Consider the following 12,461-nt stretch of genomic DNA (forward strand, 5'->3'; position numbering starts at 1 on the left):
CTTGTTTCAAATCAACTGTCACTGTTGCAGTAGTTGTGATTGTTTCACGACATTGAAATTAATATCAGATGATCTATTTAGTTGAGTCTTATTTACATTTGTAAATATGTGTACAATGGTTATAATACTCTGAGGACCATGAATTAATCAATGAGTCTGAATGAGCTTGTCATTACATAAAGAGTGAAAGTCAATTTGTGTTCAGATGTTTGTTTTAATGTACGGAAGCTGGCTGTGGTGGGAGCTGATATTTGACTACAGGTTTGACTCGGACAGGATAAAAACCATTGGAAATGCAAAAGATCCGATTTGCATGCAATCACTGGGGACGAAACAACCAGCCACATGATACACACAAATACACGCTTTTTTTCCTCAACAATAAAAACATCTGTTGGTGGAAGACTACTTCTCCAACATTTCAAGTTACTCAATCGAACTGGATTAATCACTGACCAGCCACAACATTCTGAACACTAGCACAATCTAATCCTCAGTACACAAGCTTTCTCAAATATTCTGCTCTTCGTGTATAAGGGTAGTCATTTCATAATACTTGATTATTGTGTGGTTCCCTACAATTGGCTGGCAACCAGTTCGGGGTGTACACCGCCTACGACCCGAAGACAGCTGGGATAGGCTCTGGCACACCCGAGACCCTCATCAACATAAGCGGATTAGAAGCTGTTTGTGCTATAATTTGTAGAACAGAATTGCATTATATTAAAAGTAGTTTCTAATATTTTTTTTTTACTGTCATGAAATTGAGATAAACAAAATACACGGCGCTCACCATTCTTCTGTAGCAAATTAGATTGTGTTTAACCTCGGGGGGGGGGCTGTTTTTATTTAACCAAATATTTCAGAAAAGGTTATTTTAGAGCTGTAATTTTAATATCGTGATCATGCAATATTTTTGCTCACGGTAGAATCTAATATCAGCCCATGATTACATGAAATAGCCTACACGGTACTTTATGTGAAAATATTGTTCTGATAACAAGATAGTAGATGTTATATGTACTTACAAGAAAATTGTCTCGTCTGCCCAACATCACTGAACGATCCTTTCCTTGTTAAACACACCTGAGAAGGCGTAGAAGTTTACTTGAGTGAGACACTTTGGCCACCAGGAAGTGGCATGGATTCATCACAGCGACAAAACCAACACCACCACTCATTTGCATATTGCTCAGCCAATGAAAATTAAGACTAGAGACAGAGGATATATCAACATTTCCATGATGTTGCCTCCTAACAGATGCTTTCACCCGCTGTCTATTGCAGCCATCTTCAGTTATTGCCTATTTGTGGTTTGGCTGGCTCCACTTTTGTGTTTAGAAAGTGAAAAGCATACCCTTTTATTGGTTATTTAGATGTGCTGACTAACTTGGCCATTCTGCTCTTATTATGCAGCTCGTAGATGTTTTATTTATGATACTCGCTGTTAATTACTTGAGTTGCTGTTTCACAGTATGCTCATGGTTGTTAACCATCCGGGGTGTTTAGCACCTGTGCTTTGCAGAAATTGGCTACATTTGAGCAGCAAAATATTTCTCTCATATTTACACAGTGCATTACAAGTTCTAAGTGCCTTCATGCATTATTTCACAACACATGTCAACTCAAAGAGCATCAAAATTAATTTGTGTTGAAGTCTTTTCTGCAACCCTCACAGTATTCCAAAAGAAGGCCGAGCATCAGCATGGGACGAGGGACATTCGAAGCAGGAAGACTTGAAAGCTGATTTTTCCAAACAAAGTTTGTAAACTGTCAACCCCGACATGTTCTATTCCCCTTATCCAATTCAGGCCCTCGTATATCCCAAATGACATCATACACTGGATTTATTGGCAGTCAATTACAGGAAACATATGGAGACCACCACTGAAACTAGTATTTGCACCATAACTAAGTGTGAGTTGAACACACATAGTGCCACATTGAAGACCGGCAGATGAACCACCACACATTGGCAACGCAATAAATGAATTATTTTTGTGAATTAAAAAAATGTATGCCTGAAAAAAGACTGCACCAAAGGTTTGAAAGAAAGCGCAAAATAAAATACTGACTCTTCTGGGAATTGCTGCCTCATGGTTTATGGGTTTGCTATGATGACACCCTGTCAATTTATGTTGACTGTGTAGACCAGTGGTGAGCGAGCCATCAACGCAAGCCATTGCTTCTCTGCTGGAGTCCATCCCAGTTGTCTTCGGGCTGTAGGAGCGGAACACCCAAACTGGTTGCCAGCCAATCACAGGGTACACTTAGACGCACACCTATTTGTGCTCAAAATCACATCTAGGGACAATTTAGTGTTCCATTAGCCTGCCATGCATGTTTTTGGAATGTGGGAGGAAACCGGAGTACCCGGAGAAAACCCACACAGGCACCGGGAGAACATGCAAACGCCACAGATGAAGGGTGGGGCCTGGCATGGAACCTTGCACCTCTGCACTGTAAGGCCGACACCACCCTTATTGCTTTTGTTCATGATAATTAATTTGATAGAGTAAAATAAGGATTTTAATAGGAAATGCATCAATCTGGGAAGATATTTGTAAAATGTTGTTTGTGAATAAAAAAAAAATGTGCCTTTTTGTTATATTCAGCATTAATGATTATGCAAAGCCCGCCTATTGGCTCTTTGATCTATGCTCTGCAGCCAATCTGCGACTTTGTTTTCCGTGTAAAAGAGGACTCTTAGTGCAACATCCTGCAGTAAACTACTCAACCTCCTCCGGTGCAGTCCAGGAATACGAGGCCGAAGACCAAAGGAAGATTACTACTGAATGCTGGTCGTGCTAAACTTAACAACAACATTGGAAACATGAACGGCAGCGTGCGCAGGTCTCTGTTTGGCCGGGTGGATCACGAGCAGCTCCACCGAGAAATGAAACTCAAGTTCCTTGAAATATCTCAGGAAGACTTCCGCCGCTGGAACTTTAACTTTAAGACCGAGACTCCTTTGCCAGGCAGGTTTGAGTGGGAGAAAATCCCCCCAGACTGCACCGTCGCTCTTCACCACGAGTCTTCCCAGCAGAAGTACACTTCTCCCGTCTTGGCAGCTGAGGACGAGGACGGGCCCGCTGAGACTGAAGAGGACAGGAGCGACCAGGAGAACTGTCCCGGCTTCTCCAACCAGTGTGCCGCCGAAGTGACGCCTGTTCGGAGGAAAAGGATGCCCCCCAAGGCCAAAGAAAATGCCCAAATCACAGGTAGGAAACGTTGCCCAGGTTTGTTGCGTCAACAGCGGTTGCCAACGGACAAAAGTCGCCTTTGAAGTCTGAATGCATGTAGTCTGAATGTAGTCATCAAACATCGAAAACAAACCGTTTGCTGTGAAATAACCCGTCCGTTTATTTCCTTGCAGGCTTTTTGGTTCAGAGGAAAAAGTCTACAGAAGGCAAACGCAGCAAACTTTTCGCAAGTTACACTGAAGCAGATATGTTCAAAGCAATGAGATGAGATCACACTTGTGGTGAAAAGCTACGATGGTGACACCGTTTCCACTGACCCAGTCGCCAATCTGTATCTGGTTCAATGTTGATGTTATAACTGTATTTTCTTGTTGTTTCAAATTTATTTTGTGTTTTCTATAATTTATTTTATTTATGTTCTTCTTCTTCTTTTTTTTTAATGTGAACATTCTTCGTCTGGAATTGTCAGCATAAGTATTGAAACGTTGTTCCAGTTTGTTCGTTCTCTGACATCGTTTGCTTTAACATGTTAACTTGAAGAAAATATTATACCTGTATTATTCTGTTGCCGACTGATATGTAATGCATGTGAGGTTGTAAATGCTTGCTGAAGTTTTTAAAAACTATTATGACAAAAAATGAATTACTGTCGGCAGTTGGTTGTTTGAAGAATGCTCTACTTTGATTTGAAGAACTACCGGATTGTTGATGAACGACCACACTAAATAAAACACAAGTTATGTCGAAATTTCCATCAACTAATAGGATTTATACTATCTATTGAAAATCCTCTTTTTAGCCAAAATGTAAAAACGCAAAGGACTTTGTTTCCAGCATAACGTTGTCCTATATCTCACAGAATATGCACTCGGTTAGAATATTAGTGAACAACCTTTCCCTTGTACGTTCTGTCCCACAAGGTCAATTAGTGGAACCCATAGTACCTAAATGTAACATTTCCATAGTTGCTTGATGTCAATTACAGTTACAATATAAAGTTGTCCCTAAATGTTCCATTGTATCCTGAATAGGTACATAACTTGAGGATACAAATGCAGTACACACCCTTTTCAAGGGTACAAAAAGTGTATCAGCCAAGTGCACTGCACCAGTGACAAGCCGCTATACCTGTAATAAGATGTAAAGAAGTGAACCCTAATGTCCCCAATATCAATCGTTTGATGCTGTTTTCCTTTGAGCGAGGGCAGGGAGAAACTATACAGATTCTTATAAAACATGTTTATTTTCCACCTGGAGAAAAAAGGGTGCTTAAAATGTAGTGTTATGCCAAAGTGAGACTGAATGAGTAAGAGGGTGGTGGAGCAGTCTCTGGCAGTGGAAAGAAACTGAAAAGGGATACATTCAAGGTTAAATGGTTGGTTCTTTGAGGAGTGCAAGGTCCGTCAGAGAGGTCTGGTCCAGGCAATGTTTGCTTGCACCGCCCTTTACATCTTCCTTCCTGTGGCAGAAAGATTGTGAGAAGCAGAGATGAATCGAGGACTCATTTAGGTCGCGCTGGATCTACAGCTCCTGTGGCAGACTGTGCTTACTCAGTAGCTAGTGTAGACAAATCATCCTCTTGGCTTTCTGAGCATCAAGGTGATGTTCATCACTCTCTTCCGTTTTACGTGTTTCCACCAAATATGACACCACAGGCCTGTTTGATCGTGTGTGTCCTCAGAGGTGCAGTATAACAGTCTTTAGCGTGCGTTTTTCTTTTCCAGGTTTTTCTAACAGCACACATTCAACGTAGGGTCAATATGTTGACTCATTATCCTAAGTTGACCTTCATCAGCCTCATTTCTGGTTTACATTTCACTGAAAAGCTTCATAGCAATGCACTTGTTTTTTTAGGGCATCATCTGTTCAAAACATTGCTAGGAAAGCTATGGAAACGTCGGTATGTTCAAAAACGATCCCGGAGGCATCAAGGTTAAAATTGGTTGTGATGATTCATCCTTTTGCTGATTTAATGGCAAAAACAAATTGTACGATACAGAAAAAGGAATCTTGGCAGTACAGTAATCGAAAGGACATTTATAGCATTTGCAGTATCAAAAATTGATAGTAAAATACATTTTATTCAGAAACGTAAGAAGAATCATTTGAATCAAATTAGCCCCCTGCAAAGGCTAAGACCCATTAATACGAGCACACTACACCATGGTTGGGTTTTCAGCTGTGGAGAATCCAAAGGCCATGTGGCCGGAAAGCAGGACAATGACCACAAAGCAGAGTGTGCCATCTATTTCACCTGCAAATCAGCTTTTTGTTCCTCCCCAACCCCGCCAGCTCTTTCCTCAACTTTGCTCTTTCCACATGGTACCTTTCACATTCAAAGCCTAAATCGGACACCGACATGTGCCCACACCTATTTGAATATTTACACTCCTTTTTTGCTTCATGTTGACTTGTACGTCTCTGTCTCAGGGGTAGATGATTCTTAGTTATGTTCAAGTAATAAAGAAATCAAATATTAAATTTACTGTGTAGCCATTTCATTTTTAATAATGAAAAATATTCAGTTACATTAACTTACTGGATTCACAAAGTTTAAATGTACAATATTTGATGCCAAGTTAGTAAGTATCAAATGGGTCCCGAAGGTTTACACCCTCTCGCCCACCTCCTTAATTAGATCCTCATAAATATGTACGGCACTCTGCAAACCGTGCGGTTGGTCACCGCTGTACAAAGCCTTCCTCGACAATTCTGTGGAAATTTGGTGAAATTGTTGGGAGTTACTAAACCAAGATGTGATGTTTTGTTGTGTAAACATTTATCCTGAAAAGTTTGAAGGAATTCAATGGATGAAACAAGTGAAAAGTTTAAATGCAAAGTTATGATGCAAATGGGAGCATTATCATAATACATGTTTTAAAATATATATAGATATATTTTTATTGTTGACAGTCATCAGTCAAACTATTGTTGGAATATTTTTTATGATTGCTGTACCGATGAGGGATTTCCTGTTTGAAATGTTCCAAATGACAGCAATTACCAAGTTTGCCATCCCCATTCATTTCTACACGGTACCAAGTTCAGCCATGCTCAGCACACTTGAAGTGGGTGTATCCCATTGTTTCGGACAACAGAGGCAGATGGTCACTTGGGCCCTTTCTCCACATGACTTCTTGAGTAAAGGAATCTCTGGACACACCATGAATGATCACTGAAGAGAAGGTCACCATCTGGTGCCCAAAGGTCTCTGGACTAAAGACCAGGTTGTTCCGGAGGCTTTAGTTATTTGCACATTCCCCTCTCAGCCCATTACTACAACCTCACGGCGACAAAAGAATCTCGGCTGCCAACAAGAGTGATGTATGATAGAGAAGGAAACACTCGAATGCTACTAATCATGTTGAATGGGAATACATGATTGAGTGATGGCTGAACAGAGGCCATAACCACTCATTTGCTTTCAGAGAATTGTGTCACATGTGATGCCTGCAAACACCGTAAACTTGATAAATATCACGAGGAGCACAACTGTGGTGGTAATATTGTGCAGGTGACGGAACCCTGTCAGACCGGAGCAGCTGTCAAGTTACTTATCAGCTACATCATACATCACACATGCCAAAACCAAGAAACAGGTGACAAACGACAAATGCAATAATCAGCAACAAAAGCGAGTGATCAAGTTATCAATTTTTATGCAACGTGAAATGTCCCAGCTGACCATGCACAGCTGAAGCTGTGAATGCTGCTAGGCAACAGGACCGGCAACACTTTTTGTCACATTTGTCATCTTACACGCCGCAGAGACGAGAGAGACTTGATAAACCCGAAAGCAAGCTTGCAATTAATGCTTCAGAGTCTTGGATAAAATCTGCAATGATAACTGTTAGTGACTGAGAAACAGGTAAGAGTCAAAATCTTAAAACACAGATGGACAAAAATATATTTAATGACCATTTAAATACAAAACGCAGATTAAAAAAAAAAAAGCTGTATTAACATTTCAGATCAGACATGCTTGGCATTGTTATTGAATGCTGACACTCAAGCGCTCACACTAGTGCTGTTGCAGCTTATTATTTTTATGCTTCATTTTACCACACCTAATGGTACCCCCATGGCTTGAACTCCCTCAAAGAAAAAATAAAAGCGTTTGTTTGGAGCAGAGCAATTATTTTGCACAATATTGTTCTTTTGCTGCAAAAAGATCAAAGGTAAGGAGGACACAAAAGTCATGATGTGACAATGTCATTACAGCCTGAAGCTCAAGGCGCTAACTGCTTAGTGTTAATAATAATAATAATAATAATAATAATAATAATACATTTTATTTGTATAGCGTTTTAAAAACACTCAAAGGCACATTACATAGTAAAAGACCATAATTAAAAAGAACAGGAAAATTAAGACAATTCTCATATTAAAAACTGCAAACATGGAACAGTGTGTAAAAACAAAAAAAATATGTGTGTGTGTATATATATATATATAGAGAGAGAGAGAGAGAGAGAGAGAGAGAGAGAGAGAGAGAGAGAGAGAGAGAGAGAGAGAGATTATATTGAAAGAATTATTGTGTATTACAGGTTCGAGAAGGTTCTGTCTCCCCAGGTCCACTGCTCGGTTCGGATGGGAGGGGTGAGGAGGTGGGCAGATCTAAGATTAGAGGTAGGAGTGTGGTAGTGAAGGAGATCAGTGAGGTCGGAGGGGGGCAAGGTTGTGAAGGGCCTTCAAGGTGATGAGAAGAATTTTAAACTGGATTCGTTGTTGGATGGGGAGTGGGTGAGGAGATGGGCAGCAGAGTTTTGGATGTTTTGATGTCTGTTGAGGATTTTGGTGGGCAAGCTATAAAGGATGTTATTGCAGTAGTGGAGTCTTGGGGTGATAAAGGCGTGAATCAGTGTTTCGGCAGCTGAGTGGGTGTGAGAGAGGGGCGAATACGGGCAATATTTTTCGGGTGAAAGAAGGCAGTTTTGGTGATGTGGGTTTCAAATGAGAGTGACTGATCAAAGATGACGCCAAGGTTACGGATATGGGTATAAGCAGCAATGATAGAGGTGTGTTTAACCAGGAGAGAGCAGTGCCAGTGATGTTAAAGGAGGACTCAAGACAGGTGAGAAAGATGGAGTGATTTATGGTGTCAAAAGCAGCGCTGAGGTCAATTAAGATGAGAAAGGTAAGTGTTCTCCCACCTTGCCCTGATGTCATTCCAATGATGATTAGATACTGAGGATACATATCTACATGGTATCTGAGCATAGGTGAAATAATATTTGATATATGAGTTACAAAAGAGAAAGTTGCTGGATAGATAGATGGACCGATCAGTTGCTGTTGTCCAACTTGGTAGACAGCTGCTCATAGATTGGGAGACCATCCTGACTGCGATTGACACTGCTGCTGTGGCCAGGCGGTGGCTTCGGTCTTCCCTCACGTTCGCCCCCAATGGCATCCCTCTCGTCTGGCAGAATACTGAGAGATTGTGCAATGCGGTTCAGCATCAGATCCATGTGTGAGATCTATAAAAAGCGAAGGCAATGTATAAATTATGGTTCGCACACGCAACAGTTTTACACTGAAATTTAAAGGCTCCAGTATACCCAGAACTATGCTGCCGATAAGCATGTGGTTAGAACTGTGTGGAGTTTATTGTGCGCTTGTATGTTTTAAAGACTCTAAATTGCCCTGGCTGTAAATCAGGGTTCCCACTCTTCTACTTGCTTTTTATTTATGGACCTTTTAAGGACTTTTGAGGGCTAATTTAGCCAAGGACTTTTTCTCCATTCAGCAGGGGATTCACGGTGGATTTAATGCCCGCTCAGCAATATGCGGGCTGAACAGAAAGCCACATATCACTGAGCTGGTGTTCAAATCATTGCTGCCAAAGGAAGGGCACATTTTAATTTTAGGGGCAATCAGCTAACCCTTTACTTGACATACTGTAGGTCAAATTTTCATTTTTCTACCTGTATGAGACATTGAACCCCACTTTCCCCGACAGTTGGGTACCCGGCGGCTGGGTAGGTGAGGTTCTGAGGGCGGGTGGGTCGCGATGGCACCGGCGGGGAGAGGTCCCCAACGCCGGCCGCGGCCTTGCCAGGAATAGAGCTGGCTAGACTCGGCGGATGAACGTTGGGGCGCTGGCGATGGGGGGGTGTTGGGGAAAGGAACGGGCGCCTGACAGGGGTGGGGACGTGCGGGATGGGGAGCGGCCGGCCGTGCAATGTGGACCGACCATTTCTTTTACAACTTCTTTTTTTATGGATTTTTATTAACTTTAATGACCCGTACGAACCCTGTAAATGTGGATATGAGTGTGAGTGGTTGGTTGTGTGCCCTTCAGTTTTTTGGTGTACTCGGTCTTTCACCCCAAAAGTCAACCTGCATAGGCCCCAGTGCAACCGTGATCTTAGTGGTAACCGATCATCTTTGATGACGTTTAATTCTTACATTGTGAAAAGGCAACAGAAGCTCATTTCATATTGTCCTGACTTGAGTTCATTTTGAGGAAGTTTTATGTCAACAACCCTTTGTGTGTGTGTGTGTGTGGGGGTGGGGTGGTGTTTTGAAGAAAAAAAATCAATTGGTTGAAAGTCAAAGAACTTAAAATGATGCCCCAAATGATATAAATAAACTACCTTGTCCTCCATCCTGCTGAGTCGGGATCCAATAGAGTTGCTTCCCTTGTCTTTGGCCCGATCTAAACAGGAACAGCAGTAAAAGAAAAGGGGTATAGGTGTTCCTGCTCCAACAGTTCATATATTAAATAGAACAGTTAAGTGATGAATTACCAGTTCCTGTCTGAAATGAAGTTATCTTGCCTAATGACTGGTCGAGTCTGGAGACATAGGTGAAAAGTAATAACACGTTCAACAATTTCTCATCAAACATATTCCTTGTGACCTCTGTTGGTGAGATCATCATGCATTTCTCTATACAAAGGTTGTGAAAGTGACACATTTACCTTCTCTGGAGTTCCTTGATCCGCACCATTAGGTTGAGATGACCATGGTTGTATTGCTCAATCACATCTCGGACTTCATATGGTTTACGAGCTTGCTATGTGGATAAAGAAGACTTGCAGTGCTATATTTGAGCTCACTTTTTTCAAATTACGTAATTGACTAGTTGCATTGTATTAAAATACTGTCATTTGTAATTCTGCGTACAATATTCAGATATCATTCATCATAATTATGACAAAACCAAATGTGTTTTTAAGTTATTCTTTTTTTGTAAAGAATCACACTCCATCACACTGTGCATGGAATGCATTTTTACATCAACAAATGAATGTTTCATGTAATTCAAATATTTAAAACACCTCTTAGGCCGGATTGCACCAACAAGGTTTAACTTTAAATCAATATTAAATCAGGAATTAAGTTTAAATTTGGCTGCGTTAAAGTCCAGTTTAAACTGTGATCAAGAATTAATTTTAAACTGACAGTTGGGATGGTTTAATTTTAACAATGACTGCATTTTCTTAGGTGCAGAGATCAAAAATAATTGAGTTTCTTGAAGAAAATTGATCGACAGGTTCAATCCGTTTGAATTTTATGATGGCGAGGAATTTTTGATGCAAGGCCGGTTTATTAAACAGTTGTGGAGCTGAACAGGAGGACTGGATCAACTGCCATACTTGGCAATGACAGAAATGCGACTGTACTGCCAAAGCGGCAATTGTGGCTTTTGTTTTTAATTTTTTTTTTCCAGCAAGCATTCATTGAACAACATCGCTTTTCTCTTTCACTTTGGTCAATCTGTTATAACACTCACTTGTGTACCGTATGTATACTGTATATCAAATTAATATTGTACCTCTCTTAAAGTGCCATCTTGAATCTTTTTGTTCAATAAACAACAAAGAAAAAAAAACAATTTCCCCCTCACATTTCAACACAGATGTCTCTCATAGCACAAAATGATGCACTCACCTGGAACTTGCTCTTCGCCACAAAATAGCGCATTTTCTGGATCACACGGATAGCCCGTCTATGGGATTCAGTTAGTCTGTTAAAAAATTTCAAATGAAAATCATGTGATGAAGGTGTTAATGTTGAAAAGGAAAGAAATCAGTCAGCCACATATGATTAATGAATAAAAACATAAAAATATGCTATAAACATTGTTGTAAAATTCACAAATATATAGGGCAGCAACAAGCCATACAGCTCACTACCCTTTAAGGAATCGTAGCTATATTTCTAATTTAAAAAATGGGGTGGTGTAAAGTGAAGCAATGTTTCAGCTGCATGTAATTAAATGTGGCATATATAACTACAACAATGATTTGAATCAAATATAAGGTGCTCAAACAGGAAACACACCAGAATCCTCCTCAGAAGCATTTTGAATGGTGTTGTTGATACATTTTCACATAATTTATGATGAGCAATAAAGCAAAATATGTCTAACAAAAAAATCCTGGTGGAAAAATAACAAACAAACTACAACACAAGGTAAAAAGAAAAACTTCAGATTTAGAAGCTGCAAGCATAGAGGCAACATGTTTGGGAATTTGGCTGCTTTGTGATATCCTCAAAAAGAAGTCCCGAGGAGATTGTAGCAAGAGTTATTATGATGAACTATTGCTTTCCACCAGCAGGACTCATTACGCTAGAAAGACAAATGAATGGATAAGTAGAAGGAAGAGCATTGTGTATTTTATAATGGGGAGCTCTATTGGCTTCCTCCGGAAATGCAGTCAACGGCCAAAGTCGAAATAGGATTAAGTCATGAATACTCTGCTTTGTATACTTGTATTATTTAAAAATACTGATGTTGAAGACTGAATTGGAAAAAAAATATTTAATTATTATTTACAAAGAATCGAGCTATCTGTCATGAACAAAGCATTCAAATCCTAATCCAATTTAGGGAGGGACTTTGCAAGGAACAGCGAGACATTTGCACATCCAGTGAATGTGTGTTAGTAGGAGTTGAATAAATAGGCTGTAACCACGCTTATATCTGTCTTTTTCTTTGGGCAAGAAGAAGCTTAGTAGGCTTAAGCCAGAGAATGAAAAATATCCAATGAGCCGATCGTCTATCTTGAAGATAACATACATGGCAATGGCGAGTGATGAAAAAAGCGGAAGGGGCGTGGCCTGGACGGGGGCGTGGCCTGGACGGGGGCGTGGTTACTTACAAAAGTGGCACTAAACATGCTGAAGATGAAGTGTATTAAATTTACACAGTTTGAAAATTGAACAGAAAAAAATCCCAAGATCGCCACTATTCTTTCAAGTGAAAATTTGTGCAATTTTGCCTATGCATTCCTGGTGAGCACCAATA

At 40.3% G+C, this 12,461-nt stretch overlaps 2 protein-coding genes across 2 annotated transcripts in view; one reads left to right on the plus strand and one right to left on the minus strand.

Annotated features, from left to right (window-relative positions):
- The first annotated feature begins 2,690 nt into the window (after nucleotides 1-2,690).
- cdkn1ca (cyclin dependent kinase inhibitor 1Ca) lies at nucleotides 2,691-3,961 on the plus strand. Its single transcript, XM_019886556.1, has 2 exons — nucleotides 2,691-3,221; nucleotides 3,377-3,961. The coding sequence occupies exons 1-2, from the start codon at nucleotides 2,834-2,836 to the stop codon at nucleotides 3,469-3,471; spliced, it is 483 nt and encodes a 160-aa protein (XP_019742115.1). The 5' UTR covers nucleotides 2,691-2,833; the 3' UTR covers nucleotides 3,472-3,961.
- Nucleotides 3,962-7,986: 4,025 nt separating this feature from the next.
- kcnq1.1 (potassium voltage-gated channel, KQT-like subfamily, member 1.1) overlaps nucleotides 7,987-12,461 on the minus strand; it is a 25,770-nt gene continuing 21,295 nt past the window's right edge. Inside the window, exons 12-16 of the mRNA XM_019886538.1 lie at nucleotides 11,102-11,177; nucleotides 10,129-10,223; nucleotides 9,956-10,002; nucleotides 9,803-9,864; nucleotides 7,987-8,683 (exon numbers count right to left, since the gene is read on the minus strand). Of these exons, the coding sequence (XP_019742097.1) occupies nucleotides 8,489-8,683; nucleotides 9,803-9,864; nucleotides 9,956-10,002; nucleotides 10,129-10,223; nucleotides 11,102-11,177 (475 nt within the window). The 3' untranslated portion in view covers nucleotides 7,987-8,488. The remainder of the gene's footprint in view (nucleotides 8,684-9,802; nucleotides 9,865-9,955; nucleotides 10,003-10,128; nucleotides 10,224-11,101; nucleotides 11,178-12,461) is intronic.

The sequence above is a fragment of the Hippocampus comes genome, unplaced genomic scaffold (assembly GCF_001891065.2).
Source record: "Hippocampus comes isolate QL1 unplaced genomic scaffold, H_comes_QL1_v1.1 scaffold261, whole genome shotgun sequence".
Lineage (NCBI taxonomy): Eukaryota > Metazoa > Chordata > Actinopteri > Syngnathiformes > Syngnathidae > Hippocampus > Hippocampus comes.

What these genes read in the sequence shown, in the direction of transcription:
- cdkn1ca (XM_019886556.1), top strand. Translation starts at nt 2,834, where the DNA reads ATGAACGGCAGCGTGCGCAGGTCTCTGTTTGGCCGGGTGGATCACGAG. An exon ending in AGAAAATGCCCAAATCACAG is followed by an intron (nt 3,222 to 3,376) that starts GTAGGAAACGTT and finishes ATTTCCTTGCAG; the next exon opens with GCTTTTTGGTTCAGAGGAAA.